The following is a 23,016-nucleotide window of genomic DNA, read 5'->3' as shown; positions in this document are numbered from 1 at the left end:
ATCACTCCAACTGCCCTGTTCTGTACACGCCTCCTGAAGCTCCGGTACTGACCATTGTTGGAGACAGGATACCATGCTAGATGGACCTTTGGTCTGACCACTATGGCAGTTCTTATGTTCCTAACAGCTAGTAACGTTAATGTGAGTCACGGACTTAGGTCACTAGCAGAATAGTCCCCCTGCGCCATTATGAGGTAGGCCAGAGGCTTATCTGCCAACTCAAAATACAACCAAACTTTTAAACCTTGCCACACATTTCTGAAAACCTTTAAAAAATGTAGTGTTTGTATTTTTAGCTATTGTCCGTGTCTTTTAGGTGTTTTCCGGGGAGTGTCCCAAAATGGGATTGTGGGTTCAACAGTGTTGTAAAGTACAGAACAGTTTAGAATCTGTGATCAGGGAAATTACAATGAAGTGAGAGAGCTTTTCTTATCTTCTGAGCATTTGTTTATCCCCATTTATCAGAGGGGTAGCCGTGTTAGTCTGGTTCTGTAAAGCGACAAAGAGTCCTGTGGCACCTTATAGACTAACAGACGTATTGGAGCATAAGATTTCGTGGGTGAATACCCACTTCGTCGCATGCATCTGACCAAATGGGTATTCACCCATGAAAGCTCATGCTCCAATACATCTGTTAGTCTATAAGGTATCACAGGTCTCTTTGTCTGTTTATCCCCATGATAATCTTGCATAATTTGGATTGTGAATTCTGCCATCTCTCTGCCCTCAAACTACCATGTGGGCCTAGTGGGAGGATTGGGCCTAAATTCAAATGTTACCAGATTATTATTATTATTATTATTATTATTATTGGACAATGATAATTTTTTTCTTGAAAGAGAACACTTGAGATTGAGTACAGGTCATTAGGCAGTCAGTGTGATACCTCGTCCTTCATAGAATGAATCTGGACCAAGCCCTGGGGTTTGAAATCCATCCCTCTTCCCTGACTCTGCCTTGGGGGACAAAGGTGGGGGTCTGGACTGAGTTCTGTTTACTTGGCAGGTTTCCATTATGTGAATCTGTTTTTCCTCCCTGCATTTATTCTAGTTTTCATTGCTCCCCATGTGTCATCCAGGTACATCTATGGTACGTACTGGAAACAAGATGCTTTTTCTTGTGGCCCCTTCTGTGCTTAATCAGTCTGCGCTGACTTCACAGGGGCTGGAACATAAAACAAACGATCTCCAGCATTCTCAAATAGCTGTGCATGCAGTGCACCCCCTCCCCATCCTCCCATGCGTAGCAACTGGCTATGGGACGTTACCAGTTGTAGGAGGTGTGTAAATCAGAAAAATGAAAGTGATGCTCAGAGGGTAGCAATTGTCTTTTTCATTTCAGATCATGTGGTTTGCGAAGAAGAATGCAAATACGCCATGCTGGCTTTGAACTGCGTCTGCCCAGCAACCTCCACGCTCATCACCCTGCTGGTTCACACATCCAGGGGCCAGTGAGTGCTGGTGTTTTACTCATGAACTGTCTTCTGTTTGCTGGAATGGGTTTTGCACATTCTTCACTCTGGGATAAAAATAGAGATTGGGCCTGAACTACAAAGTTTAGATCAGGATCTATATTAACTTAAATCTGCCTTGAGAGGAAGGATGATCTTGTATTAAAGGGACAGAGACTCTAGGGTTTATTCAAGGCTTTGCCACAGCCAACCTGTGTGACCGTGGGTCAGTCACTTAGCCTCTTTGTGCTTTAGTTCCCCATCTGTCAAATGGGGACCATAATGCATCCTTTCTCCCACCCTTTTCTATTTAGATTGTATGTTCTTTGGGGCAGGGACTATCATGTTTGTAGAACATCTACCTGACCTTGGTTGGGATCTCTAGATGCTATCAGACTACACATGATCAATAATAATTATAGCTCCAGCCGTGTATCTGATCACCTTCCCTCTGACGCCTTGTGTCCTGGGCCTTGATCCTATCCCATCTCTAGTTAAAAAGCATAAATCTTACAAGAAAGAATAAGACTTTTGAATGTCCTCTGTGACCCATTGAACTGGGGCAGTGTCACTTGCCTTGTGAGTACCAAAGTCACATAGCTGGAGCTGAAATCTGCACACACTTTATTTGGATCTAGCTTGAGAGAGGAACATTAGGTAATGAACAGAGAGACCCAGATGGCTGGCAGGAAGTCATAGGCATGGCAATCGTATCTTGGAGAATGGCCACCCACAGATTTTGTGCCATACAGGGGGGGGATGCACCCTCTCTGCAGATACATGACTTAAGGACTGGCACCATTTGTCCAGGCCCCCACCACCACTCAGAACTCGCCCACTAAACCCAGCAACTGAAATGAGACCAAAGTAAATGAGACCCACAGGAGACTAGACTATTATGTGCCATAGGCAGAGAATAGGAGGGATTGAGATGCACCAATGCCCAAGGCCCCTGCAATGGCAGGGAAATGATTAAATGAGATATACCCAGATAATCCTCATGCTGCAGAGGAAGGCGATAAACCCCCAAAGTCCCTGCCAGTCTAACCTGGGGGGAAATTCCTGCCCGGCCCCACATGTGGTGATCAGTTAGACCCTGAGCATGTGAGCAAGAACGAGCTGGCCAAGCCCCTGAGAGAGCAAGAATGCTCAGAGCCACTTCAGAGCCGTGTTCCACACCGCCACCCCGGTCCAGTGTCTCACTTCCAGGCATGATGTTTCAGATGAAGGACATAAAAAACCCTCCCAGAATATAGTAGGGAAGAAAATCCCTTCCTGACCCCGGCCAGTAGTCGGCTGAAACTCCTCAGCAGAATCATAGACTATCAGGGTTGGAAGGGACCTCAGGCGGTATCTAGTCCAACCCCCTGCTCAAAGCAGGACCAATTCCCAACTAAATCATCCCAGCCAGGGCTTTGTTAAGCCTGACCTTAAAACCTCTAAGGAAGGAGATTCCACCACCTCCCTAGGGAACCCATTGCCGTGCTTCACCAACCTCCTAGTGAAAAAGTTTTTCCCATATCCAACCTAGACCTCCCCCACTGCAATTTTAGATCATTGTTCCTTGTTCTGGCATCAGGTACCACTGAGAACAGCTGAGCTCCATCCTCTGGAACCCCCTTTCAGGTAGTTGAAGGCAGCTATCAAATCCCCCCTCATTCTTCTCTTCTGCAGACTAAACAATCCCAGTTCCCTCAGCCTCTCCTCATAAGTCATGTGCTGCAGCCCCCTAATCATTTTTGTTGCCCTCCGCTGGACTCTCACCAATTTTTCCACATCCTTCTTGTAGTGTGGGGCGAACGTCAGAACCCGGAAGGGAGCCCCAGGATGGTTGAGCCCTGCTTGCACCATTACAAGCAACCCCCTTGTACAAATGCACTAAAACATTTTAAAACTACTTACGTTGTTTGCCTCCCACAGCTCCTAGTGAGCGGCTGTTCCAGAACCTCCCCACTCTGGTGGTTAGAAACCTTCTGCTAATTTCCAGCCTGAATTTGGTCCTGGCCTGTTTATATCCATTTACTCTGGTGTCAGCATTGTCCTTTAGCTTCACTAGCTCTTCACCCTGCCTGGTATTTATGCCCCTAATGTATTTCTACAGAGCAATCGGCTCCCCTCTCAGCCTTCTTTTTTCCCATGAAATAGGAAGGCAGTTAAAATCAGAAATTAAAATGAGCCTGGAAAGCGCGGCAGATTATTGAAACACACAGCCACGATCTTAATGCTGGTGGCCTAAAATGCAGCCTCATCTTTAAGAGCTCCTGTCATTCAGTGTCCTTTGTAATAATGCTGTATAGAGCAATGCAGTCCTGGACATTGGTCTCTCCTCATCCTCAGCTGGCATGAATTGTCCTTTGAGGCGGGTGTAGCTGTCGGGAGGTTGGAGCCCCTTCATTCTGTTGGGATCGGGAGGGGTGGGGTGATCTCCAATGCTGAACCATGGAGATTTGTTACAACGCGGAGAGGAGTCCTACCACTGCTGCCTTCCCTCACCCTTTCCGACCCCATGGCTTAGCCCAGAGAGTGGGCCCTGTGGCCTGCCCGGTGTATTTCTGTACTCAAAGACCCTTCTGCTCAGGCACTTGTGAAACAGGATGACAGCAGAGCAAACTTTGGGTCTTCTTCAGTCATTCCAGGAGGCTGTTATCAATAATCTGCATGACGCATGGAGCAGTTGGGTCAGGGGGCAGAGGTGTTCAAATGCCCTTCACTTTAGTCTGGGGTGGCAAATACAGCACTACCTCTCGCAGCAGAGGGCCTGCTGAGTGTGATGCTTTAGGCACGGATTTTGAAGGCGCAGGCTCATCAGTCCCCCCCTGCAATTCTCTTCCTGGCCACCAGCAATGACACATCCTTGGAAGGGCCCACCTGGACTGGCCCTGTAATTCCCACAAGAAAACTTTAACCTAAACAAGCTTCCCCACTTGCTATGGGCTTGGAAAGCATGCTGGCCTTCCAGCAAGGTGCCCAGATACCACAGTGATGGGGGGAAAACCCTACTGAGATCGCACTGTGGTGGTGGAGCTGAGCACAGGCCCTTAACAGGCAGGGTTCTGTTCCTCTGGTTACAGAGAAGGCCAGGAGTCCCCGGAGCAGTGGCAAAGGATGTACGGGCGCTGCTCAGGCAATGAAGTATACCACATCCGCATGGGGGACAGCAAGTTCTTCATGGAATACGAAGGGAAAAGCTTCACCTACGCTGCCTTCCACGCACACAAAAAGTGAGAGCCAGCCCGGTTCGGTACCTCGAAGTCCTGGCATGGGGCTCCCTTGGGGCTTTTGGTACCGGTCTCACATGTTATGGTCATTTAACTCTAAATAGTGGGGCAGTGGGGACTGGATTAATCCAATTACCTCCAATACCCGTTTGGAAAGATGCATAGTGAGAGGAGAGTTTGCATTTGCTTCCGTTTTCCATGCGCTGGGTCAGTGACGCTGGTGTGACACGTTCGCTGAGGCCCATGCAGTAGCTTTGCAAAAGAAACCAAGAGTCTTTTCTAGGGAGTGGCCTTGAATGTCCACATTGTACTTCTGCCTTAGGTATGGCGTCTGCTTGATCGGCATCAGGAGGGAAGAGAACAAGAGCATCCTGCTGAACCCTGGGCCGCGGCACATCATGACGGCGTCTGACACCTGCTTCTACATTAACATCACCAAGGAGGAGAACTCTGCCTTCATATTCAAGCAGGAGGAGAAGCAAAAGAAGAAAGGGTTTGCAGGGAGAGGGATCTATGACGGCCCATCCAGGCTGCCTGTTCACAGCATAATTGCAAGTATGGGTGAGTTCTTCTATCTCTCCCAATGGAAGAGAGGAAAGTGGCACAGCCTGTGTGAATGAGCAGAGGAATAATATCTCCCACACGCCTCACTCTATTCTTCATGGTGTTTGGTTTTTTTTAAAACTCCTGTTGAGTCCACTGTGGGTAATTCCTTTGTGGTAGAAAACCAGGCCCCTGCTCAAAGGAGTTTTGTGAGTGGTAGATGTTTGGTAATGAGCACATGGCCTCATGGTGCTACTGGGATGTGAAACACCTTCACAGCTAAGCATGAGTGCTTTGCCATCCTTCTTCTGCTGAACACAAAGGACCCAGCACCTCTGGGTTGGATCGAACCAGAAACTTCACCCATGACCCAAATCCAAACCTGAATTTGAAGAGTTGTGAAAGCTGGAAAAATTCAGTCTACTTTCAGTGGTCTCAGGGAGTTCTGTGTAGTGGTTAGAGTACAGAATAGGGAGTCAGGATTCCTGACTTGTACTCCTGCCTCTGCCAGTGATGTGCTGTGTGAGCTCGGCCAAGTCACTTAACCTCTCGGATGTAGCTACACTGTTTGCTGGTGAAGACCGTTTTTCACCTCCAGTACTGCTCTTCCATTGAGAGCAACGGAGGAGGCTACAGGGTCGACAGGGCTCCAGTTGTACTTGTGCATTTGTATCACCCTGTTGTCTAGTCCTGCTCAGAGCCATATGTACACTGTTGCTTCCGCTGTTGCTACACGGGTGGGAGCTGTACTGGTGGAGAATTGTGGCTATGGAGTTTGCAAGCATAGATGCAGTTTCACCATTTATGTAATGGGATAACAGCACCTAATTCTTAGATAGCTTGGGGCTTAGCTCATTTTGCAAAAAGCTTAAGTGCTAAGAGTGCATGCTATTAAGCATTTCCTGGTTGTGCTAATTGCTAGTAATTTCTAAGTAGTCATAACAATATGACAGATCCAGGATATTGTATTACTTCAAAAGACACTAGGAACAAATGCTGCCTTGAGTTACACATTCACTCATTTCACTGGGAGCTCTGGGTGCAACTGGGCTTAGGACTGAGTTGATCCTCTTACAGATCCAGGCTGCCAAGGGAACAGCAAGCTCTGTACAGTTCTGTTCCCTACAGTGATTAATGAACACTCTCCCTTTCTAAGTTACCAACCTCCCTTTGCTGCAGAAATAGCTGCTTTCCACGCTCTTCTGTCTGACACTTCCTCCCCCTCCCCTTGCTGTCTATTGTTCAGTAGCTGAAGAGTCACAGGGGAAATTAACTTTCTGCCATTTCCCCTCTGCAGGGAATCCAGCACCTCCCTTTTTGGTCTCTGGAGAAACGGAGCGAATTTCTCTTTGGCAAATTTGTTTGAATCTGCACTGAAGGATCTCTTGTACTCTGCAGTGGTGCAGATGGCAAATAAATAAGCCAGTAGCACTTGGCTCATTGGCTTATAACAAGGAAAACAGAGGCAGGGAGAAAAAAACAGTTAAAAATATTGCCAGCGATGGAATCCCACATGGCCCTTCGCACAGCAGATGTCTGTGTATTCACCCTTTTGAAATAGCTCAGACCACATGCTGTCGAGCGAAAGGGAGCTCTTTTCTCTCATCCTTTTGCATATGCTATTCTTGGTCTTCAGCTTCTGTCTCCAGATGAAGTGAATCCCTGAAGTGACTTCATGAGCATTCATGTTCCTACTTTTGGCAAAAGCAAGCAGCATCGTGTCTTGGGGAGGGGAAGCGCCATAACTGCACCTGCGTCATCTCCCTGCCAGTGCAGGATCATACGTGCTCTTGCTGGGAAAAGCAGCTGGTACCCAACAAAGAGCGAAGTGAAATCATTAAGGGAAGCTGGTCTTGCCATGGAGAGTGTAGAGAGAGGCCACTGGGCCAGAGCACTAGAATGCAGCTTTCCTGTTCTTTCCCCTAGTGAACGACCGTTTGTTTTTAAATTGCTCTTAGCAGCGAAATGCCATAAGCAGGTTATTAAAGTGGTTTATGTTTCTGTCATGCAGCTGGCCCCTGCTCTCACCCAGGCTCACAGATATTTCATAGCCCTACTGAGTGCTGGGAAAAGCTGATCGGCTTGGGTAGAGGTTTTGATGCATGCGGCTCTCTGCCTTCCACACACTGGAGAGACAGAAATCTGGGAGGCTGCCCCATGTTTAACCTTCCTAGCTCCGGAGAAGGGGCCGCAGGGGATACTTAGGGCCATGTTGTCCCCTCTGCAGCAGCTCCCCGTGCTCTACAAAGATCCCTCAGTGGGTGCATGATGGGAATTAGGAAGGGTGGATCCAGGGACCAGCTTCTCTAGAAGGCATTGTGGCCAGCTGCCCCAGGACACATCCATTGGGAGTTAATGCTGTGACCAGCAGACTCTGCTACTGTACTGCCACAAGAGACTCCTCCAATGGCAGCTGGCTCCTGCTGGCTCATTGCCAGGGGAGCGGGGGCCCATGCATTAGTAAAGAGAGGTAGCCATTCCAGGTGAGAGCTGTCCATTACTTCTACCTCTACCCTCTGCCTCATGAGTCCCCAGGATCTACTGGGCTAGGAGGCCGTGCTCGCTCCCCTACAGGCCTCGTGTGCAGGAGCACTGGCTTCCCAGAGCTGTCCCTTTCAGGAGGGTTCGAGCAAACCCAGGGTAATGTCTGTGCCTGGCCTGCCTTGCTTATGAAGTGCTTGAACATGCCTGGGACAGACTGGAGTTGCTGCAGCACGGGATATTTATGAGGCAGGTGTTAGTTTGCCTCGGATGTATTTCTACTGGGGCTGGGTCATTGCTCTGCACAGTATATAGGATTTGCAGCGGGACAAAGGGATTGCACTGTGGTACTGTGTGAATTGGTCACCGAGATCTCCGCCGCAGCAGCCCACAGAAGGGAATGCCTGCTCTCGCTTCTCAGCTTGGGCGTGTACCTGGCCTGTGTTTTGGCTACTCCCTGCACTTGGCCTGCGAGGTGCTCTCCTGGTCTGCCATTATTGCAAAGGGGATAGACAGCAGCTTTTCAGCAGTTCCCTGTAGCCCTCTGGTTTCAGGCTGTCCCTCCATATTTCATGGCCTAATTCCAGGGCTTATAGTAACGAAGTTCCACTCATTTGCTGCGGAAAGCAGTGAGACTCTGTCACTGATGGCTTTTTAACCTCCTGGCATGAGCAGGCTCAGCTGTATTTGCTATGATTCATCCTCCTCCCTGGTCTCTGTGAGCTATAACCTTGCCAGCAAAACTCATCACTAAGTATTATATTGAATTATTCCCAACGAAAAAAGCTTGGCTGGATCAACCTCTCCTAGATGTAACAAAATGATGGCAAGAGAAAGTATTTTTGTTCTGGGTTTGCACAGCCCTGAGCACAATGGGATCCTGCCCCGTGACTGGGGCTCTCAGGTAATCCATAAAAAGAATAAGAAGGGTAGGGTGCCCATGGCTTTACCCACATAGCTCTCTGCACACAGCTGACCTGAACGTTCCCTCCTAGGATTCTATTCCTGACCCAGCCACTGTCTGGTGTGTCCGTGAACAGCCCGGGTTTCCTCATCTGACTTGCTACCACACAATAGTTTGGTTAATAAACTAGAATGATACAGAATCTACATAGCACACATTAAACGCTGGCTCACTGACAGGTCTCAAAATGTAATTGTTTTCAGTGGGGTCCCACAGGAATCGGTTCTAGGTCCTACTCTATTTAACTTTTTTTCTTTCACCGACCTGGAAGAAAACATAAAGTCATCACTGTTAAAGTTTGCAGATGACACAAAAATTGGGGGAGTGTTTGATAATGGAGAGGACAGGCACCAGATACAGGGTGATCTGATCCCTTGGTAAACTGGGCGCAAAGGAACAATCTGTGGTTTAATACAGCCACATGTAAATATAGACACCTAGGAACAAAGAATGTAGACCATACTTACACAGTGGGGTCTCTATCCTGGGATAAGGACCTGGGGGTTATGATGGATAGTCAGCTGAACATGAGCTCCCAGTGTGATGCTGAGGCCAGAATAGCTGGAGCACTCCTTGAATGCATAAACCGGGGACGACTGAGTAGGAGTAGAGAGGTTTTTCACCTGTATTTGGCACTGATGCACCCACTACTGGATTTCTGGTGTCCGTAGTTCAAGAAGTTTGTTGATAAATTGGCGAGAGTTCAGAGAAGAGGTGCAAGCGTCTCTAAAGGATTGGAAAACATGCCTTGTAGTGACAAGACTCAGGGAGCTCAAGTATTTCGTTTAACAAAGAGAAGGTTCAGGCGTGACTTGCTCACAGTCTATGAGTATCTACACAGGGAACAAATATTCGCTAATGGGCCCTTCAGTCTAACAGGCAAAGGAATAAAAGATCCAATGGAAGCTGAAGCTAGACAAGTTCAGACTGGAAAGCAGGCAGTGGGAGTCATTAACAGTGAGAGTAATTAACCATTTTTAACAACTTACCAAGGGTCCTGGTGGATTCTCCATCGCTGGCAATTTTAAAATCAAGATGGAATGTTTTTCTAAAAGATCTGCTGTAGGGGAAGTGCTCAGGCCTGTGCAATAGAGCTCAGACTAGATGATCACTGTGGGCCTCTCGGGTCTTGGAACCTCTGACTGTAAAACAGGGATAATGCTACTTCTCCCTCTCTAGCTTCTCAGATGGAAAATACTCCCTGCAAATGCTACTGCCCAGCATGTCCATTAGCATTAAAGGTACTTGCTTCCAAAAATACCTCATGCCTTGGACAGAAGAATAGGCTCTATTGTCTGCATTTTAAATCCTGTTTATCTTGCATAACTTGGCAAATGGCACAGGTCGCTCTGAAGTGCATGATGCACTTTCTCCAAAATACCATGAAACATAATTTCTAGCTTCTCTCTGGGCAGCCTGAAATGGGGGGGGGGGTTGTTGGGAGAAGCCCAGGCGCAACAGGAGACTGTATTTCAGACAAATCATTTATCCATTTACACTCAAGAGCATACATTTGCAAAGATTCTCCCAGCAGCAAGACACAAAGCTCCTCACTGAACAGCACTGGCTGATGTTCTTGTTACTTGGCTTGTTCTCAGTGGGAGCTTTTTCAAAAGTCAGATGAGAGATAGATAGAAATTATATTCCGCAAGTAGGTCACTCAGCATTCAGCTAGTTGGCTAGCAACAAGGGGGCAGTGAACCGAACTTCTGCGCTTTGTTCACTGTGGCATTCACTGCTTTTGTAGCTATTTTAAAATATTTGCGTTTGATGAAGATTCATGAAAAGCCGATGGTCACGATTTCCAAAAGTGACTGCTGAGTTTGAGTTCCCAACTCAATACACCTTAAAAGCACCTGATTTTCAGAAAGTGATGAGCACCCCATCCCCCTGAAAATCAGGACCCTGTAAGGAGTCTCAAGTTGGGCACCCAACTAATGGAGGAACCCAGAATCACTTCTGAACACCTTGACCCAAGTAAAAGCAGCAAAGAATCCTGTGGCACTTTATAGACTAACAGACGTTTTGGAGCATGAGCTTTTGTGGGTGAATACCCACTTCCTCAGATGCATCTGATGAAATGGGTATTCACCCACGAAAGCTCATGCTCCAAAACGTCTGTTAGTCTATAAGGTGCCACAGGATTCTTTGCTGCGTTTACAGATCCAGACTAACACGGCTACCCCTCTGATACTTGGCCCAAGTAGGTAGGAGAAAAGTGGTGGGATTTTTTTCAAGGAAGTGAGGAAGAAAAGTGCCCAAGCCCCATTGAAAGTCAATGGATGCCTTATTCTCTTATGTGGGCTGAAAATCCCATGCAGACTCTCCATTTTGAATATTTAATGAGATGGCAATATTCAAGAGCAACGTTCTGCCCTTGCTTTGTCCTGGCTTTGCATGTTTGGGCACCACACGTTGAGCCACATTTATTTTACAAGATGGATGGAGCCGACAGGGGGTTTAATGGGCGGGGAAGAGGAGCAAGCACTGAACTGGAGGTGCATTTTCTTTGAGAGACAGCAAGAGGCTATGAATCAGTGAGGTTAACAGCTCCCTGCTACTATGAATTATAGCTTGGGAAAGAGAAAGATTTGTGGAGGTAAAGCTGAAAGAGTTAAGAAAAATAGTCCTTGAGTTCTCTGGACAAACGCTGCTCTTAAGAGCCGTCAGCAGTGTGGGTGGAGAGCGAGGGATGAGCCAGGGACGGTGTTGTTAATAATACCGCTCCGAAAATCTTTAGGCCCTTCCATCGGCAGATTGCACCGTGTTTTCTGAATGTCAACTAATCATCTGAACTCACAACAACCTGTGATCGTGGTAAGAGGCATGTGTTGACAGCAGTGCTTTAGCCACCATGTGGGCTGCAAGGTAATATAAACAGCCTCTCCTATAGAAGGTTTCCAGGATACCTAGATCAGTGTAGTTGTGCCACTGTACACATTGTAGAGAAGGCCTAAATCTCCTTTTCAGCTACTGACTGCAGCAAACCCACCCACGCTAGTATGTAGATACACATCTAGGATTTTAGTGGCCATTTGGAAAGATACAAAGTGGTTCCACTTAAGCATAAAAGGATATGAGACATATTAGTCTGGCATGGGTATTTTGCCGGTGACTTCTCATTGTATTTTTTAAATTCCCAGGTGTCTGACATTTTCATTTGACTATGACTAATCCATGGGTGTAAACCAAAAATCCCTTTTCTAGTCATTCTTGTAATATTCTCCTTGGATCCGTGCTCCGGTTTCTATTGTGGCCAAAACTGTACCCACATTTTAACAAGAACTTGGACATAGTTTAGTGAACTTGGAATTTGGAACTTATTTATGAATGCAAGAAAATGAGCAGTTTTAAACATTTTTTTCTTTTACTCTCAAATGTTTGAGGATTCTTTGGTGAGGAATGTTGGTGGCAAGGGCGTAATTCGTAAGGGATTTAAGAGACTTGAAGTTCAGTAGGACTTGCGCTCCTAAATCCCTGAGTGTTTCTGATAATCTCTCCCATGAAAAACAATATGGGAACCCAAAGCCTTGTAGTTGTCCCACTAAGACTTTTCAGAAAAAGAAAAGTGCAGTTTATTCGTTACAGTTAAGGCTACGTTTTAGTCATGGGTATTTTTAGTAAAAGTCATGGACAGGTCATGGACAGTAAACAAAAATTCACAGCTTGTGACCTGTCCATGACTTTTACTATATACCCCTAACTAAAACTTGGGTGGGGGGCTGTGGGTGCTCTGGGGGGTGTGGAATCTGTGACTTCCATGACCATCGTGACGGACTCACAGGCTTAGTTATAGCCCATAATGCCAGTGGCTGCTTGCTCCGTCATGGGGTTGCTGCTTTCAGCATCCAAAAAGAGTTTAAGATCTGCTGATAAGCTGCTTGGAAACCAAGCCAGGTAAGGCGGGGAGCAGCTGCCACACAGGGATATTTTCACATTGTATGTTATGATGTGATTTTTCTGAACCAAGCTTTTAGGACTCCAGAATGTTCATAAGCAGCAAAATACTTGCTCTAGCAACTGTGCAAGCAAGCAGAATGTTCCCATTTTTAAACTATGGGAACCTGTGGTTACCCTCAGATGTTCCAGTCAAATATGGGTTATTTTGAGCTCAACTATAGTAAGAAAATGTATTGTGCTATCCGGGGAATTCAGTGAGTTGGAAAAATAACAATTAGAATCACCAATAAGAACGGGTCGAATTGAGGGAAGAAGTTACCCCTCCTAAACCCTCCCAAAAATCCAGCTCTGTCCCTGTGATGTGCCAAAATGAGACTTCCCTCACATGAGCGCTCTATAGTCTGATCATCCCTTGCCTGTCATGTGAGCTCTGCCGAGCAATGAAATTGTTCATTGTGTGTTTACATGTTTATTGTTTGGCTTCAGAGTCACTGTCCCCTTGGAACTGAATAGGGTAAGCTCAGGTATAAATGTTCTCCGCATTTTCAGAATGGGTTAGTTCAAGTTTTGTCAGATATTTTTCCCCAAGATTTTTATAAATCAGACCAATTTTATAAATTCCCAGTGAAGGATGGAAATCTTGCCTGTCGAGGGCTTTGGATGTCATTGTGAATATGTTAGACAGCCTGAGAGCTGCAAATATTTCTCAGCCACACAGTGAAGGGGGCACCTGATATATCGATCATTACCCTGATGAACACAGATTCAGTTTTGCTGTGTCGCAAACCTCTGTCACTACAAGGATTCAATCCTGCAAGGTTTTGAGCACTGTGGCCTGGATCCAAAACACATAGATACATGCTTAACTTTACGAGTGTAAGCAGTGCTATTGAAACAGCAGAGCAGTGAAAGTTCCCCGCCTTGTGTCTGGGATATAAGTATTTGGCTACCCTTTATATCAAGGTTCCATTTATAAGTTATTGATAGCTGTCTTAATAAAGGGTAACCAATTTTTATAGAGTCTAATGGGTCAACAGGTTGCTTAGAACCATCTGCAACACCTTATGCTGATGTGCTTAGAACCATCAGTAATATGTCCTACTGATGTCTGTAACATGTTTATACCATCTAGTCATCATTTATTCGCTGATTTTGTAGACTGTTTATAAATAGAACCTTAATACAAAGTGTAACTGGATGTTCCTCCTGTCCTTTCTTCCCTGCAGTGCCATTGCATAAGACACTGGACAGAATCATTGTTCAGCAATTTATTTATTGCTATTTATATTGTCCTTCTTCCCTCTTCCTTTCCAGGTACAGTAGCCATGGACCTGCAGAATACAGAATGTCGCCCTGTTAACAGCAGCAAGCTGACCCTGCCATCAGAAAATGGATCAGGTAGCAGACGGCCCAGCATTGCCCCGGTTCTAGAGCTAGCAGACAGCTCCTCCCTCCTGCCCTGTGATCTGCTCAGCGACCAGTCAGAAGATGAGATGACTCAGTCAGATGACGAAGGACTTACTGTTGTAGAGTGAGTTACCATTTGAGAACATCATCTGGTAATGTTAGTGTCACTGCATCAGGATAAGCAATCAGCGCTGTGTGGCTTGGGATTTTCAAAAGACTTTAAGGGGCTTATATGTCCAATTACCATTGTCTTTCAACTAACTCCATTATTATTATTACTTCATTATTTATATTGAGGTAGTGAGTAAAGAGTCCTGATCATGATGCAGGATAGTGGTGGTTGTCGAAACACATGCCAAAAATGGCACCTGCCTCAAATTGCTTACAATCTAAGTACCCTAGGTTCCTTTGACAACCCCAGCTGTGATGTTTAAAGTTGGTGAGCTTGCTACAGTTATTATTTACTTATTTATATTGGGATAACCTCTGTTATTATTATTTATTTGAATTATTGTACCTACCTAAGCAAGCTGCACGTCTGAGCTGTGCTTTGAGTTGATACAATGAGACATCTCTCAACAATTTGCAATAAATACACATTCTTTGTGGTTTTTGTAAATGCATCTGGGTTTAACATAACCCTGTCTCTAAATCTAATAATGGTTGCCATTTATCTTGTCTCTTCCATCTTCAAAGCACTGGGCAGACACGTATTCATCTAAATCTCAATTTAATTGAATTAAAGATTCTCTCTAAAAAAAAAAAAGTTTGAGAGATGCAGAAATTGCTGGAAATTGAACATAGTTGTAAGCCTATGTTAGAGCAACAGTAAATACTGCAGGTTGTTCAAAAGAAGAGAGAGGTTTAGAAAGATAGGAATGACCAGACTGGCTCAGATCAGTGGCCTGCTTCTGACAGTGGTCTGCACCAGTTGTTTCAGAAAAGGTGTAAGAAACCTTGCAGAAGGCAGTTATTCAAAAAGAAATATCTGTGGTGCATAAATTCTGTTTGAGTTTTAAAAGCACCAAGTTGCAATTTTTGAGCATGTGTCTTTAAAAGCTAAGATCCTGTACTACTCTGTATGATGCCATTGGGTAATTCGATCAGCCCCAGGGTGGCAAGGAAAAGGAATGAGAAATCATGCCTAGACAGGCCCTAGCTAAGGTACAGTCATACAGTCCTGCCTATCTGGGTATGGAACAATAAAATCAGATATAAGGGAGTTTGCGATCTGAGCTGTGTTCTGTGGGGTTTTTCATTTTCATCATGGGACACCTCAGTTAAACGTACAGCAATAAAATGATCTCATGTGGCAGCTGCTTGAATAATAGAAATTAGGGATGGAGGAGACCTAAGAGTTAGGCTGTCTCCCCACAATGTATTGCTGAATGTTTTCTCTGGTTTAGTTCAGGTGACCTGGGCAGTGGTTTTTCTCTATAGACTCATAGACTTTAAGGTCAGAAGGGACCATTATGATCATCTAGTCTGACCTCTTGCACAAGGCAGACCATAGAATCTCACCCACCTACTACTCCTGTATCAAACCTGTGTCTGAGCCACTGAAGTCCTCAGATTGTGGTTTAAAGACTTCAAGGTTCAGAGAACCTTCCATTCCAAAGTCTAATGTCTTGGCTACACTGAGGATTTGCCACTATCCCAGCCTGAGTTAAGCTCCACCATTATAAAGTGCAGCTTTCCCGGTTTACACTAGGAGTTTGTACTAGTGCAGTGACATCAGTGACTGAAGGCAGGAATCCAGGGTAAATCCCTTTGGAAGACAAAGCCCAATGGGCTTCAACATTAGGGAATTTTTTCTGCTATCCAGACTAAATTTTCCTTTGGTCAGTTTTTCTCATTACTCCTACTTATATACTTCAGCAGTTAATTTACACCTGTATGAAACACACAAAGAAAGCATTGGTCTGCCCTGAAATGGACAAAGGGAGAGAAGTGATCCTGCTCAGCTTGGAATCAGGGACTTTTTCAGGTTAGGCACACCTGGCTGTTGCCTGCAGATGCTGTAAAAAAGCATCTGTCTTTTGTTTACTACTGATAAGCTACAGGAACGACAGTTCAACAGTTAATTGGTGTTTTGTATGTACAGCCCCTGGTGCCATGAGGCTTTGTTCCTGATTGAGGCCACTGGGCACTACCATCATATGAATGTTAAATAATAGTATTGATAGCACATTGCTAAGGCCTTTTCTTGGTCCTGTTAAAAGCAGTGGGACTTTTGACTTCCAAGAGAGCAAGGCCAGTATTGAAGTGCAATGCAGGAATCACCAGCGAGAACCGAAAAAAGTCTTCAGATCTGTGCTGTCTATTAAGATAGCCAGCAGGCCTCATCTTGGTATTTCACATTTTCCAGTGGAGTGGAAGAACAAACCCAATGAAATTATTTTACCCTTCACTAAAATCCTATTTGCATAAATTAACCTCCCGTTAATAGTTTTGACTCTGCTTCTGCTATATTGCTGTGGAAACTGTGATTGAATGTTATCAGCAATGACATGCTGAGCTGAGCAGAAATTATGTCGATTAATATGTTTCTAAAATGGTGCTAGAGCAACACCATGTGGTCAGTTCAGTATGTTCAGAACATTAACTTGTCAGACACTGACGGTGAAGCCGTTTTGCCTTATTCACAGTTCCTTGCTTGCAGTTCTGGAGAATCATCCCTCGATCTCTGAGTAAGTCACGCTGAGCTAGAAGCACTTCGTAGACTAAGGAGAATTTTCCCACCGGCTCCCTTTCCTCTGCTACCTCAGGGGCAGCGAAGGGATTCTAGTCTGCATTCTCCATCATTAGGGAAATAAAATGTTGATTCCAGCTGTAAAAATATTCATTTAAAGAAGCAGTCGGCATTGCATTCATTTGTGACGTGACTTTAATAAATCATGTGTGTGTGTTGGTTCTTACAAGATAAGCAATTTGTGCAGATGCATGTGTCCGTGCTCACACAAATTTATTTGGCTTATAATTTAACATATACTTTTAATTACATTGTAAGCTAAAAGCTTTCTATTCCTTCAGTTATATCAGAAACACAAATGACAGTATGTCCAGTATGTTTAAAAAAAACCTGCCTACAAATGTGCTGTGAGATTGTTAATCTGAATCAGGCTAGGAACACTATGCGATTCTGTGATGTTTAGATTTAAGATGTAGGTTCAGGCCCATTGCTGTTAAAAGTTGCTAGATGCCTTTATCTTCCACAATCTGCTTAGTTCTCTGGCTTTCCATGAGAACAAAGTCGTGACAAGATATTCCCTGAGCCTGGGCATGGCAAAAGTATTTTCGAAGAAACTTATCTTGAAAAATTCCCAGGCTGTTTTGGAAGAATTTATAAAGCATCCTTAGTGTGAACTGCATAAACCCATGAGGTTCCAGTGTTTCTAAACAGTCTGTGTATGGACAAATGTGTTTGCCGGGGCAAATAAGTGTTCCTTGTGTGTGAAAAATATACGCGTGCACTGATGCATGTTGTCTCCTCTGCAGATATGTGAAAGGCTACCCCCCGAATTCACCCTATATTGGGAGTTCTCCCACATTGTGCCACCTTCTACCTATAAAAGCCCCTTTCTGCTGCTTGAGGTTGGACAAGGTAAGAGGCTGCTGTGACAGCATTTAAAGGTTCCAGTGATATTATTTGCACTTGTGTTTGTGGCAGGGGCTTGAAGCATGTTGCTAAGGTAGGGCAGCATTATTCCCTCGAGTGGTGAGAACACAAGCCTGGGACTTCAGAGACTGGGGTCAATTCCTAGCTCCGCCACAGATTTTGTATGTGACCTTGGGCAAGTCACTAAATCTGTGTATCAACTCCCCATTTGTAAAATGGGGATATTAGTATTTTCCCTAGTCTCAGAGGTGGAATGAGAATAAATACATTAAAGCTTGTGAGGAGATCAATACAGTATGGGGGGCCATATATGCACCTTAGCTAGACAGAGGTGCAGTTACACTGGGTCAGTGATAGGGATGAGAATAGACCCTACATCTGCACATAACCCTGTGCTGGTTGGAGTTGTATGAAGCACACAGCATGTCTCTTTGGTGGCTGCACGGGGAATAGATGTAATGCTTACTTGGGAAAATGAGAATGTGAAAACACCTGCTTTTTGGCAGCAGCTCAAACGTACCAGGCCAGTCCTGTGGAGACCCCACCATGCAGCAGAATGAGTCATGCAGGAGATGTGATTTGACACTTTGCCTGTCGGCTGGTGGTTACTTTGTGGCTTTGTAAAGCGTGTTTGCTTTTCTCGCACTGTTATCTGTGAGAGGGCTGGAAACATTTTATTGAAAAGATGCAGGAGTCTCTCTCGTTTTCTGGGATAAACTTTTCCTTTTAAGCAATAATTACACGGCTTCGTACAACCGGGTGGTTGTTTTCTGTGTATTGCAACTTGAAGTTCCCAGGAGATTGGTGTCTCAGTGGCAGGTGCCATTTTGTGAGGCAGGATGAGGCAGCATGTTACAGAGCAGACACTGTGCTCACTCCCAGTGAGACTTTACTTTTGTTCTTCCTTTGCTTGTTTTTCCTTAATATAAGCTAACTCATTCTGAAGAGGGGCCAAACTAGGACAGTGCAGCTGCTTTACATTGCCTGCCAGTGAAATTTAGTCTAAAAGACTGATTGACTGAACCTGGCAGAGTAACCCCCATTTAAGGCTGATCTTCCAGCAGCATGGAGCCAATTTACTCGCTAGGACACCGTCATGCATCAGTCCTGCAGCTGTAGTTTGTCCAATTTGGTCTTTTGCAGCCAGCATAAGTTAGAGCAGCAGGGTAAGGGGAGTGTAAAAGTAAGGTTAGAGACACCTGTGGGACACATCCTCAGCTGGTGTCAATCGATGGTTCCCACCAGCTGAGGATCCAGCCCTGCACAGGGGAACCATATTACTTCTAACTTAAACTCAGAATTCCTCTCAGTGATGTGTTAGAGGCTTGTCGATCTTCGGGTGTTGATCCACAAGGGAAACATCTGAACTTCAGGGCATGCCTGGCAGGGTTCCCCAAAACCAGCTTTGATTTCACTGTTGGGAACTGGTCATGTGAAAAGGCACCTTCATGTTTCTGATCTAGACACATCCCAGTTCATCAGTCACTGAAAGTTGTTATTCTCTGACAACCTGGGGTCTATGAAACAAGTCATTGGTCTTGTCCCTCAGGGGCAGGAGTCCTTAGCACTAAACCCACCATAACTGTACTCCTTTATAGAAGTCTCAACTGTGGGACCTGGAGACTGAACTCCCTTTGGGAGGGTATCCCTGTGAGTCAGGTTCAAGGCACATGTGGGGCAGTTTGGGAGAGCTGGCATTGGGCCAGGCCTGGTTAGTAGAGAGCCAACCTTTCCAGGACTGGTTAGTCTGCTTCCTTCCAGCAGCACAAAATTCACTTTCAAAACTGAAAAAGGAAAAAATAGTAAAAGTGAGCCAGGACATGGAGCCATCAAAGCCCTCAGGCCCAGACACAGAAGGTTGAAATTTGGGTACATTCCAAATCCTCTCTAGATCAACTGTCTGCAGGATCATTCTCTCACTCTGGGTGCTCACGAGCTTCTGCACAGTTCACATCTCAGAGCCGAGCTGGCTCAGTGCTTTTGCCATGCCTGAATGTTAGACAATTCCCCTTTCCTGGGGGAAAACACACAGTGTCAGGACAGATGGGCAGCTCTATAGAGTGATCACTGAGCCCCGGTGCTTTTCTGTCTCTGCACAGGGCTGCAAGCACAACAGTTATGAAGATGCCAAGGCCTATGGGTTTAAGAACAAATTGATTATAGTTTCAGCAGAGACTGCTGGGAATGGCCTGTATAATTTCATCGTCCCTCTCCGTGCATACTATAGGTCCCGGAAAGAGTTAAACCCAATTGTATTGCTACTGGACAACAAGCAAGTACTCTTCCAAAGTTGTTTTTCATTGCATCAGATCTTTCCTTGCATTCAATGGGTATTTCATACTGTGTATATATGGGAGGAGTTAAATGGGTGATTTTAGCATTTTTAATATAATACCTAAGATCTAGTGTATCTGATGGCCTGATTCTCCTGTCACCTCTGTTCTTCACCATTGACTTATGTGCATTCACTCCTGATTTATACTAGTAAGCAAGAGGAAAAGAAAATGCCCCTATGAACCTTCTTGCTGTTTGCCTCTCTTCTTCCAGGCCTGAGAACCACTTCTTGGAAGCCATCTGTTGTTTCCCCATGGTTTACTACATGGAAGGCACGATCGATAAGTAGGTGTCTTGTTTACAGCTATTGGTATTTACAATGTGTTGCAAATCAAGGGAGAAAATAGCCCTGAGTCTGCAGAGGAAAATTAAATAAGCAAAGTGATGCGATGTTGCCAGTACCAGGCATACAGTATCACTGGCAATAAGGACCAGTATTTACCATATGGACTGAAAGAATAATCGGCTTCACATGCAGCCTCATAAAGCCTAATCAATGATGCGTAGCTGATCCCCACGTTATAGGCATGGACAGCAGCAGTGAAGCTTGGATTCAGAGCTGGACTTCCCCAGGGCTTCATGGGAATTTGGAGATGGTCTTTTCCATCTCTACTTCCAAGACTAGCCCCACTTTTCTATCTGTGTGTCTGGGTAGTTACATGGACTCCCGTCACTGCAGTATTGGAGCACAACCATCTAGAATTAGGTTAGGCTCTTTCTTACCTAGCAGACATATCATACATTTGATTTCCTGGGTTCTCTAACTGACACAGCTACAGTTGGGAGAGGGTCACATTTTAAGACCCTGCCACTATACCGTAATTTGGCTTCATCTCAAGTTTTTCCCCCTCCTAGGATTTGTAAGTCTGCACTGGACATGGTTATGGTTATTTCAAAAGAATTTTGCATGCACAGGATTGCCTGGGCATTTGTTCTGTGCAAGTACATGGGTATGTTTGCAAACTATCATTCAGCATCTTATTTTCCAATGGATTAACCCCCTCACAACCTTTTGTCTTGGGGGATTGTTCCAGCCTAGACAGTTTGCTGCAGTGTGGGATCATTTATGCTGACAACTTGGTGGTTGTGGATAAGGAAAGCACAATGAGTGCAGAGGAGGATTACATGGCAGACGCAAAAACAATTGTCAACGTCCAGACCATGTTCCGGTAAGAAGCAACTATGGGTTCTGCTCTGTCATTTGCCCCTGCCTCTCTTCTTACAGTATTTTATTTGTCTTAATGGAAACAAAAGACTCCAACTGGCCCCAGGCAGAGGGTGAGAGCTCTCCGATGGGAGGTGCCTATATTAGCTGGCCCTTTCTGCAATGAGTTGAACTGTCCTTGATGTGCATGGGGACTCTGCACACCGAGGATTTGCAGGCTCAGGCACCTAGAGCAGATGTTAGGTCTGGGCTCCCAGAGTGGGCATCTTTGTTTGACATGGCCTCCAGCTGGCCCTTCAGCGCAGACGTGCTAGTTAATAAGGAGAGTCCCTGCACTCTGTCCCCAACTTTGCTTATTGCCAGCCACACTGTCGGGGTGCACCTAGCATCACTCCAGTTAATATACAGAATTAAAAGGGGGTCAGTGAGGTGGTATTGGGGATGGCTTTGCTTGTACAGCTTTTGGTGCTCTAACCCCAGCCGATTCTGATCTCGGATGGGGCACAAGGCTGTTTCCACTCTTTATTTGGCCACATTTCAAAGCTGAAAGTTTCCTCCTCTTCACCTCCCTTGGACTGTGTGAGCATCAGACATTGACAAGTCTGCCTTCCATTGCAGGCTGTTTCCAAGCCTTAGCATCATCACTGAGCTGACCCACCCATCCAATATGAGGTTCATGCAGTTCAGAGCAAAGGACAGTTACTCCTTGGCCCTCTCCAAACTTGAAAAGGTAAGGAAGCCCCTTCGCCACAAGGAGGGTCTGTGTTTGCTAACAGGAAGTCGGGCGAGTTCCCTGCATGCCTGTGTTTGAAGGAAGGGTTGTGTAATGAGTAATTAATTTACAGTTCTTCTTAGTCCTGCGCTCTCCTGCTGTGCACTGCAGGCACCACAGTTAATGAACATCCACCCTGGATAATCGGAGACACGCAAATATGCAAGCAATTGACCTTGTGGGTCTCTGTGTTTCCTTAGTGCGACTAGCATCGGCACTCTTCAAAGCTGGCCCTGCTGTCAGTTACTCGGTACAATGCTCCCGCTGCGGTGGTGGGTTAAACAGTTCTGCGAGAATAGACTACTGCATCAAATTACAGTCAGTGTTTATATTACATGTTGCTTAGGCATTTTTGTGGGGTAGAAATAACAGCTGTTGGGAAGGGGAAACATTCAAGGAATAACTGAACCAGACCGTGTGAGTGTCTGAGATGCTGCATTGACAGTAACAAATGAAAGCACTAATAGTTTGTCACGGTCTTTGGCTGAGTGTGTGCCAGGTATTAAGGGTGGTTGAACCAATTCAGAGAGAATCAAAACCAGCATAAACTCAGTGCTGAACTATATTCCCCTCTCTGTTTTTTCCTAACCTCCTCATTGTGACCGGTCTCTGAGGGCAATCTCTGAATTGAAAGGCTCTCGGGGCTGTGCAGAAAGATCTGTCACAGATAAGCTGTCCTGCTGGACCTTGCAGTCACTGTGGCCGATAGAGCATCCATCCAGTTACTTTTTCCCCCCACGGTTCTGACCCATTTATTGGACACAGGCAGGTGCAGCCCGGCACAGTTAGTTCTTGTAGCCCCAGCTGATGCGGCGGCCCTGGGCCTGCTTGAACTTCGGCCCCTTGGAGCTCACGTAGGGCTTGTTGTGACTGTAAGGGTGCTGGGGGGTCTTGCTGAAGTGCCGGTACACCTCGCGTCCTTTCCTGGGCCTCGAGAGCAGCACGGTGCCCTGGCCCTGGGGGGCTGCCATGGCCAGCTGGTCAAAGGTCAGGATCTGACCCCCTGCCTTCAGGATGTGACTGCGGGCCAGCCAGTTACTGTTGGGCAGATTCTCCATCAGAGAAGAGACCTAACTCTCTGCAAATGAACACCGCTGTTATAAATAAGGGCAGGGATCAGAGAGGGTAGGACACGTGGGCAGGGGCTCCATGTGCATCCTGAA

The 23,016-nt window shown here is 45.7% G+C and overlaps 1 protein-coding gene across 11 annotated transcripts in view; it reads left to right on the top strand.

Moving 5' to 3' along the window:
* KCNT1 (potassium sodium-activated channel subfamily T member 1) overlaps positions 1-23,016 on the top strand; it is a 193,209-nt gene that overhangs the window by 147,891 nt on the left and 22,302 nt on the right. For 7 of the 11 annotated variants that reach the window (XM_030536119.1, XM_030536126.1, XM_030536129.1 and 4 more), the window contains 9 exons: positions 1,342-1,450; positions 4,522-4,671; positions 4,991-5,229; positions 13,871-14,087; positions 17,462-17,567; positions 19,682-19,854; positions 20,130-20,201; positions 20,951-21,085; positions 21,700-21,811. In XM_030536119.1, coding sequence (XP_030391979.1) covers positions 1,342-1,450; positions 4,522-4,671; positions 4,991-5,229; positions 13,871-14,087; positions 17,462-17,567; positions 19,682-19,854; positions 20,130-20,201; positions 20,951-21,085; positions 21,700-21,811 — 1,313 coding nt within the window. The remainder of the gene's footprint in view (positions 1-1,341; positions 1,451-4,521; positions 4,672-4,990; positions 5,230-13,870; positions 14,088-17,461; positions 17,568-19,681; positions 19,855-20,129; positions 20,202-20,950; positions 21,086-21,699; positions 21,812-23,016) is intronic. The other 4 variants (XM_030536124.1, XM_030536122.1, XM_030536130.1 and 1 more) reach the window with 2 other exon arrangements.

Source organism: Gopherus evgoodei, chromosome 16, assembly GCF_007399415.2.
Source record: "Gopherus evgoodei ecotype Sinaloan lineage chromosome 16, rGopEvg1_v1.p, whole genome shotgun sequence".
NCBI classification, from domain to species: Eukaryota; Metazoa; Chordata; order Testudines; family Testudinidae; genus Gopherus; species Gopherus evgoodei.
Note: the sequence above shows the minus strand (reverse complement) of the source record. Positions and strands in the feature narration are given on the sequence as shown.